The 19825-nt window shown below is 48.3% G+C and overlaps 1 protein-coding gene across 1 annotated transcript; it reads left to right on the top strand.

Annotated features, from left to right (window-relative positions):
* Window positions 1-6247: 6247 nt before the first annotated feature.
* Window positions 6248-8679, top strand: LOC123182103 (probable beta-1,3-galactosyltransferase 8). Its single transcript, XM_044594568.1, has 8 exons — window positions 6248-6493; window positions 6573-6782; window positions 6869-6936; window positions 7025-7470; window positions 7563-7650; window positions 7752-7877; window positions 7971-8080; window positions 8181-8679. Exons 1-8 carry the CDS (start codon window positions 6488-6490, stop codon window positions 8330-8332), a joined length of 1206 nt encoding a protein of 401 aa, XP_044450503.1. The 5' UTR covers window positions 6248-6487; the 3' UTR covers window positions 8333-8679.
* Window positions 8680-19825: the final 11146 nt, after the last annotated feature.

Here is a 19825-nt window from a genome sequence, read left to right as displayed (position 1 = left end):
CTCTACAAGTTGCAATTTGCTTGTGTGTGGTGTGAAGATGATGTTTGATATCCTTGCTCTCTACCAACGGGAATTATTTCCAAATACTTCTTGTCTTTTGACAATTGGTACTCACTTATGTGTGGTAGAAATTATTGATCATCTTTACATTGGCCTTTGCTTTTATGTGCCTTATCTCTTGCCTAGGATTGTATCAACTCCCTTTGTCTTCCATACCACTTGTGGATCTTGTTTATTTCTTGATCTTGTCTAGTGTTTTCTAGATATAGTGAAAGTGGTGATCCCACCTTGTGCATTTTGCATTCAAATACAAATTCTCTATAATGCACTAGTCTTTGGGGAGCTATCCTATTTTCTATAAAACACTCATCTTGCGATCCTTATCAAGTGTGTGTTGGTGGAAGGCAAGCCGTTTTCGTTTTGGTACTTTGTGCCATCATGAAACTTTGTAGAGAGCTTGGTTTGTTTGGAACCATACTCTCTTTTGGGAGTTTGATATCTTTTATTTTGAGTGTATCAATGGATATCTCATTCCTTGATGTATCTTTTATGGATATCCTCCAAGTGATGTTTTATTCATTTGGTATCTTTTCTTCACTTGGTTTTTCTTTGTCATTTGGTATCGGTTCTTGAAGGTCTTGAGCATGCATATTTACTTCATGTAGTCTCTGTGGCATGCCTTCTTTATTTGACCCAATATATAGGGAAACTCCACCAAGTCTCAAATTGGATGAGATGTGCATGAAATTCATTTCCTTCTCTATATGCACATATTTATGTGGAGTTTGTCCTATGTATATTGGTGTTTCTAACTCTTTGGTCCCAATGAGTTTGGGTACCATTTTGTTTGTGTTGTTGTTCTAGGAACAATTGGAGATGCATTGGATGCTCGGCTCACTCACAAGGAAGGTGGTGTCACCATGTGCTTATTGGAGTCAAGCTAGGATGCTCAATGAACTACTATCTACTACCTTCCATTGGTTTCTTCTACATCCTTCCAATGATATCTCGGTAACAAGTATCTATTCATGCATTATTTTCTTGCATTCAACCTTGTGTAGGTTGCATCTTGGCATGCTATTCATTCCATCTTGTGATACTTGTTTCCTTTCTCAAAGCATCTCAACGACGATCTCATGTTGCTAGTTGTGATGTCTTTGATGGTTGTATGGTAGGAATTCATTTATATACAATAAGACCATATCTAGCCATGTGCTATGCTTCCAAGCAAATATCTTATTGGTATATGTATGACTTCCTTTTGGATATCTTGTTCCTCGTGTTGTAACTATTTTGGGTGTACATCCTTCTTTGTAGATATATATCATCATGATTTCGTCTACCTAGAACCTTATACACTTGAGAGAAATTACATCTCTAGATGATATCCTTCCTATCACATCCACCTTGTCTTTCTTATGTTATTTCTTTGGTGGCTCCGTGAAAGCTTTTGCCTTGAGTGCGTGTCTTATCTCATTGCATCTTGATGCACTCTTGTGTGGTGAAGATTATTTTCGTCATGCTTATCTCTACGAGGCTTTTGCCATCTTAATTGGTATCCCTCGTCTTGATGATGCTTTCATTTTCTATCTTCACCATGGGTTGTCGCAAGCTTTGTTGTTATCTTCTTAGTGAGCTTGTGAACCCATTTGCTAGTGGGTGTGTGTGGGAAGGAATGTCATGCACCGTGTATCTCATTTATCCAAGACTATGTTGATGCTTAATGCTCATCCTTATTTTAGTCTTCTCAAGTGCTTTGCCATGACTCACACACATCATGTTGGTTGAGCCTATTCTTAAGTTGCCTCTTTTACATGTTGCTCAACCATGTGTTGTTTCAAGTGCTAGGCTTTGTTTCCTATATGCTCACTTACACTTGTTGTGAGTTTCTATTGATTTTGGGGGAGCTATGATCCTATTTTGTGCACTTGGTATCCTAATACAAAAAATTCTTATGTGTGCACAAATCATGGGGAGCTCCTCTAGTTTTCTTTAGAACACTCCTTTACTCCTTTACTCATATCGTAATATCCCTATTCATGTGGCTCATAGGATCTTCGGTCTAGTTGGTTCAATTGATATCCTTTGTTTGCTTGCTTCAATTGGTATCTTTTGATTGCTTGATTGCTTGTTTCTCTTTTTTTATGTCTTTGTGGAATATCATTCTTTTGCTATCTTTGTGCCTCAATATAGTTTGTGTTCCTCCAAGTATTTACCTTTGGATATGTGTGTTGCATTCCACTCACTTGTTGAGAAATACACAATTTATGGAGGACCATAATTTATATTGGCCTTCTAAGCTTTTCGCCCATTTTGGCAATCGATGCCAATGGGGAAGAAGTTTCAGAGAGTTTTGTGGAGAAGTTTAGAGAGTTGTCTCTTCTGGCTTTGGTTTGTTCCTAAGCATACGCATCTCCTATGCATGCATTATTGGTTGTTGCATGGCATGGTGATGCATAATTCCTTATATAAACTCTCTTGAAAGTGATTGTCATCAATTACCAAAATGGGGGAGATTGAAAGGACATGTGGTGCCCCATGTGTGGTTTTGGTAATTGATGACATTCTCTATGGACTAATGGTTGCACTGAGTTATATTTGAAGGATTTGTCCATAGGCATTTCTTGAAGTCCATGTGTTGGTTTCAAGGAGTTTATGTGTTGACCAAGGTGCTATTAAGGAATTATCCAAAGATTGGTCATGTGAGTGTTGAGCTTATTGCAAGCATGTCTTAAAGAAGAAGATTGTGTGATCATTCATGTTTACCTTCCAGACATCATCCAAATGAAGAGAGTTGGAAAGATTCAAGGTTGATTAAGACTAAGTCAAGAGTGAATCAAGTTGATCAACTCACAAAGCGTAAAAGATGTACCGATAGGGATCAAGTGATCCCATGGTATGGTAAGCATTGTCCATTGCACTTTGTGTACTAACCCATAGTCTATGTGAGAGTTCTATGTGGGGTTAGGTACGTGTCCATGGGCTTGCGTCAAGAGGAAGATATCATACAACCCATGGAAAGGATGACATCAAGTGGTGATCGTCATCAAGATTGCCGTGTGCAAGTTCAGGTGGAGCATCACGAAGAGATCAAGTTCTTGAAGCTTGCCATCCATTGTGGTGTCAATGGACTTGTGAAGATGTGCCGAAGAGTGGCTCACCCATAGTGGAGTATGGGGGAGCAATCATCTAGTCTCCATCGACCCAACGCAATCAAGAAAGGTGGTCCATCTTAAGGAGGACAAGATCGTCATCATCTAGCTCAAGTGGATCATGTGCAAGGCAAAGGTTTGCCCTTGATAGGTTTCTATTTTACCGGTCTCATGGTGGTAGTTGGGAGACCGGGTTATAGGATCGTTTGCCGTACTATCAAGGGGGGCTCTCAAGTTGGTAGCTTGATCGTATCGTTAGTAGAGAGCTCAAACCATTGCATCCTTGCATCATGTTTCTTGGTTCTTGTTTGGTTCTCTTTGTGAGTCTTAGAGCTTATGTTCATCTTGATGACAAGCTCGAGTTCATCGAAAACGGAGTTCACATGCCTCTTCTATTGCGTTTTCGGTGTTGTAGTTTTTACCGGTCTTATTCGAGGAAGGGTTCTCACCATTTTCTCTTGGGACTTTTCTAATTTGCTTCTTATTGTTATTTCTATCAAGATTGTGTTAGCCCTTATCGCTAGCTTTCCAACAAACTTGGTTTCGTCAAATTCGGAGTCCGTTTGCAGAAGTTGTGGTAGTTTTGGTGTTCTGAAAAGGCTGCAGCGGTACTACCGCGGACAGGAGGGGATGTAATTTTTTACTACCGCTCTTGGGAGCGGTACTACCGCGGCTACTTTCGTGGCTACTTCCGCTCCGGACCAAAAACTCGTCACAAGTCCAGCGGTGGTTGGATTTTTCCCCACCTATAAAAGGGGGTCTTCTTCCCCAATGAACCTTATCCTTTGAGCTCGTGTTCTTCCCCCATTGTTGACCTTCTTCGAGCTTGCTAACTCTCAATCCCTCCATGGATTCTTGCTAGTTTTTTAGGGAAAAGAGAAAGGAGATCTAGATCCACATTTCCACCAATCATTTTCTCCTCTATGTGAGGGGAACCCCTTGGATCTAGATCTTGGAGTTCTTGGTGTTCTCCATCTTGTTCTTCCTCTCATTTTCCTCCCTAGCATTAGTTGCTTCGGTGGGATTTGAGAGAGAAGGACTTGGGCACTCCGTGTGCCCTTGCCATTGCATTTGGTGCATCGGTTTGAGTTCTCCACGGTGATACGTGGAAGTTACAAGTTGAGAAGCTTATTACTCTTGGGTGCTTGGTACCCTTGAGCTTGTTCCTCTTGGGTGCTTGGGTGCCCTAGACGGTTGGTGGTGTTCGGAGCTCAATCATTGTGGTGTAAAGCTCCGGGCAAGCATCGGGGTCTCCAATTAGGTTGTGGAGATCGCCCCGAGCAATTTGACGGGTACCGGTGACCGCCCCCATGGGTTTCCAAAGTGTACGGGTTCGATGACCGCCCCCAAGGGTTGCCATTTGTACGGGTTCGGTCACCGCCCTCAAGGGTCCCTTAGTGGAATCACGGCATCTTGCATTGTGCGAGGGCGTGAGGAGATTACGGTGGCCCTAGTGGCTTCTTGGGGAGCATTGTGCCTCCACACCGCTCCAAACGGAGATTAGCATCCGCAAGGGTGTGAACTTCGGGATACATCGTCGTCTCCGCGTGCCTCGGTTATCTCTTACCCGAGCCCTTTACTTATGCACTTTACTTTGTGATAGCCATATTGTTTCTTGTCATATATCTTGCTATCACCTAAGTAGTTTTTCTTGCTTAGCATAAGTTGTTGGTGCACATATGTGAGCCTAGTTGTTGTAGGTTTTGTGCTTGACAAATTAACCACTACGTTTATTCTGCATTTGTTCAAGCCTCAACCGTAATTGTTTTAAAGCGCCTATTTACCCCCCCTCTAGGCGACATCCACGATCTTTCACTGTGTCACCCTATGTTACAATTACTACAAAACTGTTGTCACTGTTACCTTTGCTACCGTTACCGTTACTTCCATACTACTTTGCTACTAAATACTTTGCTGCAGATATTAAATTATCCATGTGTGGTTGAATTGTCAACTCAACTGCTAATACTTGAGAATATTCTTTGGCTCCCCTTGTGTCGAATCAATAAATTTGGGTTGAATACTCTAACCTCGAAAACTGTTGCGATCCCCTATACTTGTGTGTTATCAACGCCCTTAACGTACTCGGAGGTGTGTCTGTCACCATACATCCATTGCCGGTTCATCTGCGTGCATTATATATAATTAAGTGTGTCAAAAACCATTACAGAATATCATGGATAGATAAGTGACCAAATTAATAGAAGTTCGTCATCACATTAAAACCAAAGTACATACATAGTTCTCATTGACAAGCAATAATAAAAGTAAGAAAATTAGACAAGTATCTATCTAAAGTAAGAATTCTTTTCTTTCAGAAAGAAGATAAGAACAAGAGGCTCACCATGGTGGTGCCGGCGACGAGATCGGCGCGGACGATCGACGGCGGTGAAGACGGGGACAGGACGTGACGGACCGCTAAACCTATGCAAATATCGGTCAAAATGGAGCTTGGAGGTCGAGCTTCGAGAGGAGAAAGCTTAACTAGTGTGGCTCGGGCATTTCATCGAACACCTCATGTGCATAGGAGGTGAGCTAGAGCACCCAAATGCCCTCCCCTCGCCGGCCAGAATAAGCAGAGTGCTCTGCTGCGGTGATGGGGTATATATAGGCAACTCATTTGTCCCGATTCGTGGCTGGAACCTGGACTAATGGCCTCCCTTCTGTCCCGGTTCGAGCCACGAACCGGGACAAATGTATGTGGGTTAGAAGCGAGGCCCATTGATCCCGATTCGTGCTAGGAACTGGGACAAATGGGTCCAGACGAACCGGGACCAATGCCCACGAGACCCCGACCGGCCTCCTGGGCTCACGAACCGGGACGTATGCACTCCATGGGCCCAGTTCATGACTGAACCGGGATTAATGGGCTGGCCAGACCCGAACCAAAACCCTATTTTCTACTAGTGACAGGTGAATCACTCATCAAACATACGTAAACTACTCGGCGCATCAATAACAAACAGTGCACCGTTAACCAGCGGATCATTCACAGGAACCAAAAAAGGCGAGTGGTCTTTTCTTCGAGGCATCAGCGATAGCTTTGCTTCCGCCTCGGCAGCATGTTATTGCTCGCTCCCTCGCTCGCTGGCTCACACTGGCAGCATGAGGTCCCTCACACAAAGGGCCTTGCCTGCCAACTGAACCGTTTCGCCCGTGCAGGGCGCAGCGCTGGGACTCATGCATGGGTGGGATAGATAGCCGGCGTTTTCGGCGTCGGCTCCAGCGCCTCTTCAGTCTTCAGCCGCGGAGACAGAGTCAGCTCTTCTTCCTTTCAGTAGTCTGTCTTTGAGCAGAGCCACCTCCATCCAGCCAGAGCGCCTGCCTGCAGAGCGATGATGGTTTGTGCTATGCACCCGAAGCTGGCCTGAGAAATTAACCGGTGCACTGCTTATGCGTGTGTGTTTTGTCTGAATCCAGGCGCTGAGCGAGAGGCAGCCGCAGTCGGAGAAGAAGGCCCCGCGGGCGAGGCCCATGTCGGGGAAGGCCGTGTTCGTGCTCTGCGCCACCAGCTTCTTCGTGGGGCTGCTGCTCAGCGGCCGGATGACGGTACTGACGCCGCCGGCGTCGGGCGGCCACGGCGGCTCCAGGATCGCCCTATTCTCCGACGACGACTGCGAGCACAGGCGTGTAAGTGTCACTACTACCGTTCGAGCACGTACATTGTTGATCGTGCATGCGGCTTGGTTCATCGTTCATTTTGCCTTCTTATTCAGAAGCTGGAAGAAGAGAGCAACCCGAACGATGTCATGAACGAGGTGTCACGAACCCACCAAGCCATTCGGTAATCACGTAATATGTTAGTCCCGACAGTCAAGTGCCAATAGTACTATACTGATATTTGTTACGCACGTATGTATGCGGTGGTGCAGGTCTCTGGACAAGTCGGTGTCGTCGCTGGAGATGGAGCTGGCGGTGGAGCGGGCCAAGAGGAACGGCGGCCTGGGCGCGGCGGTGCCGTCCAAGGGCCTCCCGAAGGTGTTCGTGGTGGTGGGCATCAACACGGCCTTCAGCAGCAAGAAGCGGCGCGACTCGCTCCGCGACACCTGGGTGCCCCGGGGCGACAAGCTCCGGCAGCTGGAGAAGGAGAAGGGGGTGGTGGTGCGGTTCGTGATCGGGCACAGCGCCACGCCCGGCGGCGCGCTGGACCGGGCCATCGACGTGGAGGAGGCGGAGACCAGGGACTTCATGCGGCTGGACCACGTGGAGGGCTACCACGAGCTCTCCTCCAAGACCAGGATCTACTTCGCCGCCGCCGTCGCCACCTGGGACGCCGCCTTCTACGTCAAGGTCGACGACGACGTACACGTCAACCTAGGTACGCACTTATCTATTTGCACGTATGTTTGGGTACGGAGGGTCTGTACGTACCGTGGCTCCATGGATCTTGTGTGGTGGTTGTGCGTGCAGGGATGCTGACGAACAGGCTCGCCAGGTACAGGACGACGCCCAGGGTGTACGTGGGGTGCATGAAGTCCGGCCCTGTGCTGTCGCAGAAGTAATCTAGTGCACCGAACTGAATACATTGATGGTTAATCATCGTTTTGCCATGTCATTTCGCTGATCTGTCGCTATGGCCATGGGTGCGGGTGGCTGCAGGGGCGTCAAGTACCACGAGCCTGAGTCTTGGAAGTTCGGGGACGAGGGGAACAAGTACTTCCGCCACGCCACGGGGCAGATCTACGCCATCTCCAGGGACCTCGCCTCCTACATCTCCATCAACCAGTAAGTACAATCCACAGTACATCCTAGGGTAAATGATCTTGTAAATTAACGTCGTTGGCTGATGATTCTCGTCGTATGATGATGGATGCGCAGGCCGATACTGCACCGGTTCGCGAACGAGGACGTGTCGCTGGGCGCGTGGCTCATCGGGCTCGAGGTGGAGCACGTCGACGACCGGAGCCTCTGCTGCGCCACGCCCCCAGGTACGTAGTACAGCGCCTCCGTAGTCTAAAACCAATCTCTTCTGCAGTGTTATAATCTGTGAAGCTGACCTGCTCTGTTTCTCCTTCTCCGTGCATGCAGACTGCGAGTGGAAGAAGCAGGCCGGGAACGTGTGCGCGGCGTCCTTCGACTGGTCCTGCAGCGGCATCTGCAAGTCCGTCGACAGGATGAGGGCCATCCACAGCGCCTGCGGCGAGGGCGACGGAGCCGTCTCCAACTTCGCCGCCGCCTGATCCGCCGCCCCCTCCCCGTGATGTCGACCAAGCCTTGTTACATGCTTTGTTTTTTGTCAGACTTGAAAACTATCATCAGAGAAAGGAACCAACTGTGGTTTCCGGCCGGCAGGTAAACCGTAGAAACGTAGCGGCGTTTTGGGAACAGAGCATCTGGTGGTTTGGTGATCCAACCGAAGGCCATGTCTTTTTATTAAGCTTTGGAGGTTGCAAAGCTTAGCTTTTACTACAAAAGTTAATCATTTGTATGTCCATTGTTAGGATTCCAAGCCGGTGCTTAACAGCTTATAGTTCTATAAATCATGGTCAAACTGCCGTGGACGAATCGATGTTAATTATCATTGCCACCATGCTTTTGTTGTGACTGCACTCGCCTTCTGATCAGTCATCACCGCCCTCCTCCGCACCTCCTCTTCATGTGTCCTCCTCAATGGGGTGCCGGGATCCCCAGTTCTGCACGGGCGGGGTCTTAGGCAAGGAGACTCACCGTCGCCGTTGGTCTTTGTCAGCGTCATAGATTCGCTTCAACATCTTCTCAGCTCGATGACGAGGGTTGGTCTCCTTCACAAGATTAGATGGTGTGGCACCATTGTTCAGATTTGGCTTTATGCCGATGCTGCTGCTGTTTTTGTCGCGCCACTTCGTCGATTATCCGAGGACCAAGCAATCACACGAGCAAGACATCGAGATTTGTTAACGAGGTTCATCGATATGACTACATACCAAGGCTGACTATGGGCGCTCCTTTCCATGACACCGCTACAATACCGCGTCCGGTCGTCCTGGACGCCGGCACGTGCCGCCAGCTTCCCCCGCGTTGTTGTGCAATTATGTTGGCATAGGTTACATCGTGTGTCTACCCTCGATATATATGAAAGACCTAGGATATAAGTGTCCTACTAGGACACGACTCCATATCCTATCTAAACACAATACTACTCAGAGTCCAACTGTAACCTACCTTGTACATTATATTCAACACAACTCCAACAAACTCCACCTTGGCGAATATTCTCCACCACCTTGAATTCATCAATGCGTCAAACTTCCATGACCATTGGACTTGAACTTATCCCATGAGTACGGCTGCTACTTCAAAGACTCCATTTAACTCCACCTGCAACTTGTAGTCCCTTTTTTTCTTGACCACAGTTAACACTCGAGCAAAATTAAATTCTTTATTACTCTAGTTTGCGCTCTCAACTTCCAGAGTATCCGTCCAACGCCATCACACACTGATCACTGACCTGCGTGAAAGTGAACAACTCACATTTTGGGTGTCACATATAAGAGTTACCAGAACTCAACCGCCCCTCTGAAATTTGAAGGAATTTCACCGTTGCTTGTAGTCACCCCGAGTCAAATTCGCAGTTGTCTCACCACATGTATGACCACCAGAGCCTTGGCCCATCTCCGTGTCCCGCACGCCTCGCCGCTATTATCGCGCCGAGCCTCCGCTGTCCTGGTCGAGTCTCAAGGGTCGTGAACCCACACCCCTTAACCCCCATTGCAGAGTACCACCGATCATCACCGGCCGATGACGAGTTTCATGCTCCCCTCAGACCATTGGGCTCCAGTCCGAACTATGTGCCTCTTGCTTTTTTCCCCCCGCTGAATCGGCTTCGACTCTGTGTCGACTTACGCCGCAGCCCCTCAATCAGCACCGAGTGAAGTCTTCCAGACTCCAACTCCACCTTCAACATAACTCCATGATCGATGAACAATCCACCCGCGCGCCCCGTTGACTTCAAGCTCTGATGTGCACACCGTCTTGAATCAACCCCGCGCCATAGTCTTGTTGAAGCCGCACAAGCCCTCGGGGTCTGCGCCACGTGTTTCCACGCCCAGAAGTCGGTCATCATCAGTATCATGCTCCTATGTCGTTGTCGCCAATCTCATCACCGTCTTCTCTACCAACCGACTTGCATCGATCCGTACCGACAAGTCTGACCCAGCCGAACATATCCAACTGCAACCATACTCCATCCTGCACCATGACCGCTTGCACATCTGTGCATGTCTTGGACGCCATGTGTATGCATGATGCACTTCCAGGCTCCTTTGAACTATATATGCACGTTGCCAATCTGCTAAACTCCTGCTAAAACACCGTACGCAATTAGCAATGCATCAGAAAACTGCTTTCATGGAAGCTCTCGTGCTGCACCAAGTGTGCCGCCACACCTCCCAATGCTCTTTTTTGTTGTTGTCCATGCTAACGTCAATTACCATACTATTGCAGACTGCCCTTTTTTTTTTGTCACAAACAAATCACAAGCACGTAGCTACAGCTACACTGACGTACGCCCACTTGTTGTGCTCTGCCCTGCATGCCCTCGCGCCAGCTCCAGTTGAGCTTTGCGCCCGCGCACTTGGGCCCTGTTGCCTGCTGCTGCTAGACTGCACGCACGCCTGCCTGGGCATCACGATCGGTCTCGCCGTCTCGGCGAGACCCTAATCGACCAGAACACCAGCCACCGTCCTGAGCCGGACTCCACTGCTGCACCTGATCCGCGTAGGCCTCGTACTTGTGCGTCCCGATCGATCCGATCTGCTCATAGCTACTGTCCTCGTTGCATGCATCAATTGCTTCGATTTCACCGAAAAAATACTGCTCTGAACTGCACCCGGCCGATTGATTTTCCGTCGACTACTCGTAGCAATCCTGGGATCACCTCGCTGTCTCGACTCTATCCAATCTGCTACTGAACTCTCTCGAGCGATCAACTTTTCGACACCGTCCTCTAGATCAACACACCAACGACCACCGAACAACCTAGCTCATGATACCACTTGTTAAAATAAATCCGAGGCACTCCGTTGATCATTCGATGACCAAGCAATCACACGAGCACGGCACCAATATTTGTTAACGAGGTTCATTGATATGACTACATCCTCGGGGCCTGACTATGGGCGCTCCTCCTCATGACACCGCTATAATACCGCACCCGGTCACCCTGGACGCCGGCACATGCCGCCGGCTTTCCCTGCGTTCCTGTGCTATTATGTTGGCATAGGTTACATCATGTGTCTACCCTCGATATATATGAGAGGCCTAGAATACAAGTGTCCTATTAGGACATGACTCCATATCCTACCTAAACATAATACTACTCAGAGTCCAACTGTAACCTACCTTGTGCATTATATTCGACACAACTCTAACAGTTTGGACAATTGGATCTGGACGCCATTTTGGAGGGCATGCCGACACACGATCTTCTTTCCCTATGAGATAACTTGGTCTACCCCTATCCGTTTGGCAGCTTAGGCGTGTGGACTTTCAACATCTTGAGGACAAGATTGCGGCGAAGCTTGGGCCTTGAGAGGGCATGGAAATCACCTCCATTGGTCGTGGGGCGCGTGTGAAGTCGGTTATGTAGACCATTCATCACCTCACTCCGCTCATGGTCATGCCACCCGTCCTCAAGAACATCAACAAGGTTGAGCGCCCTTCCTTTGGGTGGGCACGGTCTCTGGAGGGAAATGCAAAGTAAATTAGGAAATGGTTTGTAGGACAACTCACCTCGCATGGCTCGATGTTCTGCATCTTGAGAAATTTGCCAAGGCTATCCGGTTGCGATGGCCATGGTACAAATGGCGCGACCCAACGAACATCTGGGTTGGTTTGGGGAACCGTGCGATGAGGACATGGCTCCTTTCTACGCCCTCACCACCATCACGATCGATAATGGGGAGAGGGCACCATTTTGGGACGCACTGTGGATCCATAGAAAGCAGCCTATTGATATTGTAACCCTAATCTACAACATCTTGAAGCGCAAGAATTGGAAGGTTGGTATGGCATTGTGAGAGGATGCTTGGATTAAGGCCATTGACATGCGTAGCGGGTTGTCTTGGAATCACATTGCTCAATTCATCGAGCTTTGGACCCAACTATCTCACATCAACCCCTCTGAAGATGCCCCAAACACCATCACTTGGAAGCTCTCCCCTAGCAGGGATTACTCGACCAAGTTGTCTTATAAAGCGCAATTCATGGGAGCCATCCTCACACCCATGAACAAGGTCATTTGGAAAGTTTGACCCCCCCCCCCATGGTCAATTTTTTTTTGCCTGGCTCGCTATTCAAAATTGTGTGTGTATGGTCGATCGCCTTGAGTGGCGCGGTATGAAAATTGTGTCATTTGCCCTTTATATAAGAGAGAGTTCGAGACCGCCGCTCACCTCGTCTACAAATTTTGATACACTTTCAGGCTATGGAGATTGGTCAAAGAGTTGTTAGGAACTGGGGGTATCAACCCCTCTCAATGGGTGGCTCATCACTTCATCAACAGTTGGTGGATTCATTTGGCCATGCGGAGCAAGGCAATGATGACTCTCACGTTGCTTACCAATTGGACCATTTGTATTGAAAGGAATGCAAGGGTTTTCCGAAAGAAATCCGCCACCCAAATCATTTTGGGTAGTTTGAAGAACGAAGCAAAATTTGGGTCCTCGCGAGTGCGAAATATTTGAGTATCTTGATGCCAGGAGAGTAACGACATATGGATTTTGTTGTGGGTTCTTCATTGCCACACCTTTTGTTGGGGAACGCAGTAATTTCAAAAAAATTCCTACGCACACGCAAGATCCATCTAGGTGATGCATAGCAACGAGAGGGGAGAGTGTTGTCCACGTACCCTCGTAGACCGAAAGCGGAAGCGTTATGACAACACGGTTGATGTAGTCGTACGTCTTCACGATCCGACCGATCCTAGTACCGAAAGTACGGCACCTCCGCGATCTGCACACGTTCGGCTCGGTGACGTCCCATGAACTCTTGATCTAGTTGAGTGTCGAGGGAGAGCTTCGTCAGCACGACGGCGTGATGACGGTGATGATGAAGTTACCGACGCAGGGCTTCGCCTAAGCACTACAACGATATGACTGAGGTGGAATCTGTGGAGGGGGGCACCGCACACGGCTACGACAACTGTCAATTTGTGCGTCTATGGGGTGCCCCCTCCCCCGTATATAAAGGAGTGGAGGAGGGGGAGGTCCGACCCTCTCATGGCGCGCCCCAAGGGGAGTCCTACTCCCACCGGGAGTAGGATTCCCCCCTTCCCTAGTTGGAGTAGGAGAGGAAGGAAGGAGGAGAGAGGGAGAAGGAAAGGGGGGCGCCGCCCCCTTCCCTTGTCCAATTCGGACCCAAGGGGGACGGGGCGTGCGGCCTGCCCTGGCCGCCCTCTCTCTCTCTCCACTAAGTCTCATATGGCCCATTAGACTCCCCGGGGGGTTCCGGTAACCCCTCGGTACTCCGGTAATTGCCCGAACTCACCCGGAACCATTCCGAAGTCCAAACATAGTCGTCCAATATATCAATCTTTATGTCTCGACCATTTAGAGACTCCTCGTCATGTCCGTGATCACATCCGGGACTCCGAACAACCTTCGGTACATCAAAACACATAAACTCATAATACCGATCGTCACCGAACGTTAAGCGTGCGGACCCTACGGGTTCGAGAACTATGTAGACATGACCGAGACTCATCTCCGGTCAATAACCAATAGCGGAACCTGGATGCTCATATTGGTTCCTACATATTCTACGAAGATCTTTATCGGTCAAACCGCATAACAACATACGTTGTTCCCTTTGTCATCGATATGTTACTTGCCCGAGATTCGATCGTCGGTATCTCAATACCTAGTTCAATCTCGTTACCGGCAAGTCTCTTTACTCGTTCTGTAATGTATCATCCCGCAACTAACTCATTAGTCACATTGCTTGCAAGGCTTATAGTGATGTGCATTACCGAGAGGGCCCAGAGATACCTCTCCGAAACACAGAGTGACAAATCCTAATTTTGATCTATGCCAACCCAACAAACACCATCGGAGACACCTGTAGAGCATCTTTATAATCACCCAGTTACATTGTGACGTTTGATAGCACACTAAGTGTTCCTCCGGTATTCAGGAGTTGCATAATCTCATAGTCATAGGAACATGTATAAGTCATGAAGAAAGCAATAGCAACAAACTAAACGATCAAGTGCTAAGCTAATGGAATGGGTCAAGTCAATCACATCATTCTCTAATGATGTGATCCCGTTAATCAAATGACAACTCATGTCTATGGCTAGGAAACTTAACCATCTTTGATTCAACGAGCTAGTCAAGTAGAGGCATACTAGTGACACTCTGTTTGTCTATGTATTCACACATGTACTAAGTTTCCAGTTAATACAGTTCTAGCATGAATAATAAACATTTATCATGATATAAGGAAATATAAATAACAACTTTATTATTGACTCTAGGGCATATTTCCTTCAGTCTCCGACTTGCACTAGAGTCAATAATCTAGATTACACAGTAATGATTCTAACACCCATGGAGTCTTGGTGCTGATCATGTTTTGCTCGTGAGAGAGGCTTAGTCAACGGGTCTGCAACATTCAGATCTGTATGTATCTTGCAAATCTCTATGTCTCCCTCGTTGACTTGATCGCGGATGGAATTGAAGCGTCTCTTGATGTGCTTGGTTCTCTTGTGAAATCTGGATTCCTTTGCCAAGGCAATTGCACCAGTATTGTCACAAAAGATTTTCATTGGACCCGATGCACTAGGTATGACACCTAGATCGGATATGAACTCCTTCATCCAGACTCCTTCATTTGTTGCTTCCGAAGCAGCTATGTACTCCGCTTCACACGTAGATCCTGCCACGACGCTTTGCTTAGAACTGCACCAACTGACAACTCCACCATTCAATATAAATATGCATCCGGTTTGTGACTTAGAGTCATCCGCATCAGTGTCAAAGCTTGTATCGACGTAACCATTTACGACGAGCTCTTTGTCACCTCCATAAACGAGAAACATATCCCTAGTCCTTTTCAGGTATTTTAGGATGTTCTTGACCGCTGTCCAGTGATCCACTCCTGGATTACTTTGGTACCTCCCTGCTAAAATAATAGCAAGGCACCCATCAGGTCTGGTACACAGCATTGCATACATGATAGAACCTATGGCTGAAGCATAGGGAATGACTTTCATTTTCTCTCTATCTTCTGCAGTGGTCGGGCATTGAGTCTGACTCAATTTCACACGTTGTAACACAGGCAAGAACCCTTTCTTTGCTTGATCCATTTTGAACTTCTTCAAAACTTTATCAAGGTATGTGCTTTGTGAAAGTCCAATTAAGCGTCTTGATCTATCTCTATAGATCTTAATGCCCAATATATAAGCAGCTTCACCGAGGTCTTTCATTGAAAAACTCTTATTCAAGTATCCTTTTATGCTATCCAGATATTCTATATCATTTCCAATCAACAATATGTCATCCACATATAATATTAGAAATGCTACAGAGCACCCACTCACTTTCTTGTAAATACAGGCTTCTCCAAAAGTCTGTATAAAACCATATGCTTTGATCACACTATCAAAACATTTATTCCAACTCCGAGATGCTTGCACCAGTCTATAAATGGATCGCTGGAGCTTACACACTTTGTTAGCATCCTTTGGATTGATAAAACCTTCGGGTTGCATCATATACAACTCTTCTTCCAGAAATCCATTCAGGAATGCAGTCTTTACATCCATTTGCCAAATTTCATAATCATAAAATGCAGCAATTGCTAACATGATTCAGACGGACTTAAGCATCGCTACGGGTGAGAAGGTCTCATCGTAGTCAACTCCTTGAACTTGTCGAAAACCTTTCGCAACAAGTCGAGCTTTGTAGACAGTAACATTACCATCAGCGTCAGTCTTCTTCTTGAAGATCCATTTATTCTTTATGGCTTGCCGATCATCGGGCAAGTCAACCAAAGTCCACACTTTGTTCTCATACATGGATCCCATTGTCGGTGTCAAAACCAGTGGATCTCGGGTAGGGGGTCCTGAACTGTGCGTCTAAGGCGGATGGTAACAGGAGGCGGGGGACACAATGTTTACCCAGGTTCGGGCCCTCTCGATGGAGGTAATACCCTACTTCTTGCTTGATTGATCTTGATGATATGAGTATTACAAGAGTTGATCTACCATGAGATCGTAGAGGCTAAACCCTAGAAGCTAGCCTATGGTATGATTGTTGTTGTCCTACGGACTAAACCCTCCGGTTTATATAGACACCGGAGGGGGCTAGGGTTACACAGAGTCGGTTACAAGGGAGGAGATCTACATATCCGTATTGCCAAGCTTGCCTTCCACGCCAAGGAGAGTCCCATCCGGACACGGGTTGAAGTCTTCAATCTTGTATCTTCATAGTCCAACAGTCCGGCCAAAGGATATAGTCCGGCTGTCCGAGGACCCCCTAATCCAGGACTCCCTCAGTAGCCCCTGAACCAGGCTTCAATGACGATGAGTCCGGCGCGCAGATTGTCTTCGGCATTGCAAGGCGGGTTCCTTCTCTGAATACTCCATAGAAGATTTTGAACACACGGATAGTGTCCAGCTCTGCAAAACAAATTCCACATACCACCGTAGAGAGAATAATATTTCCACAAATCGAATCTGCTGACACATTCTGTAGCATGACATCATACTATGGCCCGGTCATTATTCGAACAGTTTTTCTCAACCAGCCACTGCACATATCGCGAGGCGGTTTTCTTGGCACGTCTTGTCGAAGTAGAGATCGTGTCCCCTCATCACAGGATTCTCATCAATACGGGTGTGGGTAACCCAACCGCGCCATCAATTACGGCGCTTGGGGAATAAGCGGTTTTACCAAGCAAGTGGGGAGGCGCAGAATACCTGCTGCCTTTATAAGGGGATAAGAACGCCCATTTGCACCCACGCTTTCTTCTTCCCGATCCATTCCCTTTCGCTCGAGCTCCAACGCCCAAGCGTTTATCCTTTCTGCCCACAAAAGGCCTTCCGAAAATGTCCGGATCCAGAGCAGGAGGCAAGTGGATGGCCTCTACTGTCCGGGAGAAGGATATCAAAAAGCTTCGGGGGGCGGGTATCTGGCCAAGAGAATCAGCCACCGTCTCCCGACGGCGGGACAGATCGTCCCTACTCCGGAGCCCCACGAGAGAGTTGTATTCCTCCCTCACTTCGTCCGCGGGCTAGGGTTCCCCCTCCACCCGTTCGTTCGCGGCATCATGTATTATTATGGGATCGATCTTCACGATCTGTCCCCTAATTCCTTCCTCAACATCTCGACATTCATTGTCGTGTGCGAGGCTTTTCTTCACATCTCGCCACACTTCGGCTTATGGCTGAAGATTTTTAACGTGAAGCCCAAGGTAGTGGGCGGCGAGCACGCCGAGTGCGGGGGCGCTATGGTGAGCAAGATGTCCAACGTCATATGGCCAACGGGAACCTTTAATGATTCTGTTAAGGAGTGGCAACAGCAGTGGTTTTATATCACTGAGCCGCGCGGCACGGAATGGGCTGCCTCTCCCGAGTTTCGATCCGGTGCCCCCTGCAGCTTACATCCTGGGTCAAGAAAGGCCTGGACTGGTCCTCGTCCGACGAACCGTCGGTGCTCCAGACGCGCGTTAAAGATATGGGAGACAAGAACATTGAACTTGTCAATGTAGTCCAGGTGATGTTAGTTCGCCGGATCCTGCCTTGTCAACACCGGACTTGCAATCTATGGGAATTCGATCCGGCTAGGCACCAAACCTTGCGAGAGCTTTTCGGCTCCTCGCACAAGGACATTTGGAAGGTGCTTTTCAAGTCCAGCAAATCATGGCCGGACTCCGCCGAGGACCGCGGGTACCAACTGTTCCGCCCTGCAAGTTTGGTAAGTCATCATACTTTTTTATCCGTATAACCCAAAGGAAGTGCTTAATGTGTTTTCTACAACTCTCCTAGGGCTGGGCGAAGAAGGCGGAGCGGATCCATTGTCCGGCCCCACTGCCCGAAGAACCGGCCGTCCCACTTCTAACGAAGATGTTGGTCCCTGCGCCTTACAAGGTGCCGAAGAAGACGACCGAGAAGGAGGCCAAAAAGACCCGGGGTAGCCTTCGTCGCCGCGGCACTTCGGACACAATATCCGAAGGCTCTGATGCCCGTTCCACCTCCGAAGAGGACGAGGAGGAGGAAGATGAATCCCCTAAAGGGGGAAGAAAGAAGAGGACGGCCTCCGCACACTTGGAGGCCGAGTCGCCTAAGGGGAAAAGCTCCTCTTTTGGAGGAGTCTCCTGCCGCCGCCGACAGCGGCCCGACATGGGATCCCAGGGCCCAGCCCCTGGTGAATTCGTGAGTATATTGAATCCGAGTACGTTTATGCGTCCAGACTCATCATGGCATAATATTTTAACGTGAGCCATATTTTTTTGTAGTCCGGCGAGGTCCCGTACCAATCAATCCTCATCAGAGGATTTACTGAGCTCAGATGCTATGGAGAGCGGGACGCCCCCAAAAGTCCCTTCCTCCAAGCAGGTGAATAACACCAAGCTTCATCCCAGAGGGACCCCGGCCAAGGAGGAGAGGGAAAGACCATGAAGGTGGCGCCTGGAGGTCAAACTTCAGGGGCCGGACACATGGGGGAAAAGATTCCCATGGGAGCTGACAGCGGGGGCCATCCTGAGTTCAGCTCCCAGCCGGATGCGATTCCGGAGATCTATACGGCTCCAGAATCAAGCAGGCAACCTCCCTCGGCTGGAGGGGGCGTGCCTGTTCCATCGGCGACCTCTGTCCAACCAGAGGTGTCGGATGCTTTGTTGGTGGCGCTGAAAAGCGCCTCCATCGTTGATGAACACCGTGCCCTTATGGGTGCGGTGATTGAGGAGATTCAGTCAGCTGAGAGTGGACTGAACGAAGCCTGTATCAGCCTTATAAGAGGCTTTGAGGTATGTTTTATGAGTTTTCGAAGAGTGTCATAGTATAGATAGTAGCCGCTGATACACTGTTCGGTGAAAGAAAGAACCGGACAGAGGATCGAATTTATGATCGCAGGAAGACTCATTGAATGACATTGATTTCTCTTCTGTTATAAGCAGGCGTCTGTAGCGGCTGCTGCCTCTCATACTGCGGAGATCTCCAGACTGAATCAAAGTCTGGAGCGGGCCAAAGAAGAACTTGGCCAATTGAGAATGCAGTTGAGAGATAAACAAGGTATGCACAAGCCTTGTTCGCGTTTATTGCGAATGAATTTTCAGTATGAAATAAGCTTCATGATTTGTGCTAGGGATTGTGACCGAAGTCGAGGCCCTTAAGAAGGCCGTGGCCGAGGCCGAGAAAAAGGCAGCCACAGAGCAGGCTCTTCGTGAGAAGCACGAGGCCAGGGTTATTAAAGCTGAGCAGGAGCTGCAAGAGGCCATGAGGAAATGCGAGACCTTGGAGCAGAGTTTAATGGAGAAAGAATCCGAACTCACCAAGGCGCAGCAGACCACGAGCGATGCCCGGGGGGAAACCCAAAGCACCCTGCAGGGGATCCAAGAGGCAAGAAAGATCGCGGCGGGTAAGGCTTTTTCCATATAAAGCAATTTGAGGGGAATACTATGTTTCTAATTTTGGATCCGGATTTCTCAGGGGTATTTGCCGAGCTACCTCGCAGCATATCAGATGCCGCCCAATT

This window comes from Triticum aestivum, chromosome 1D (genome assembly GCF_018294505.1).
Source record: "Triticum aestivum cultivar Chinese Spring chromosome 1D, IWGSC CS RefSeq v2.1, whole genome shotgun sequence".
Taxonomy (NCBI): Eukaryota; Viridiplantae; Streptophyta; class Magnoliopsida; order Poales; family Poaceae; genus Triticum; species Triticum aestivum.
This window is presented reverse-complemented; position numbering and strand designations above follow the sequence as displayed.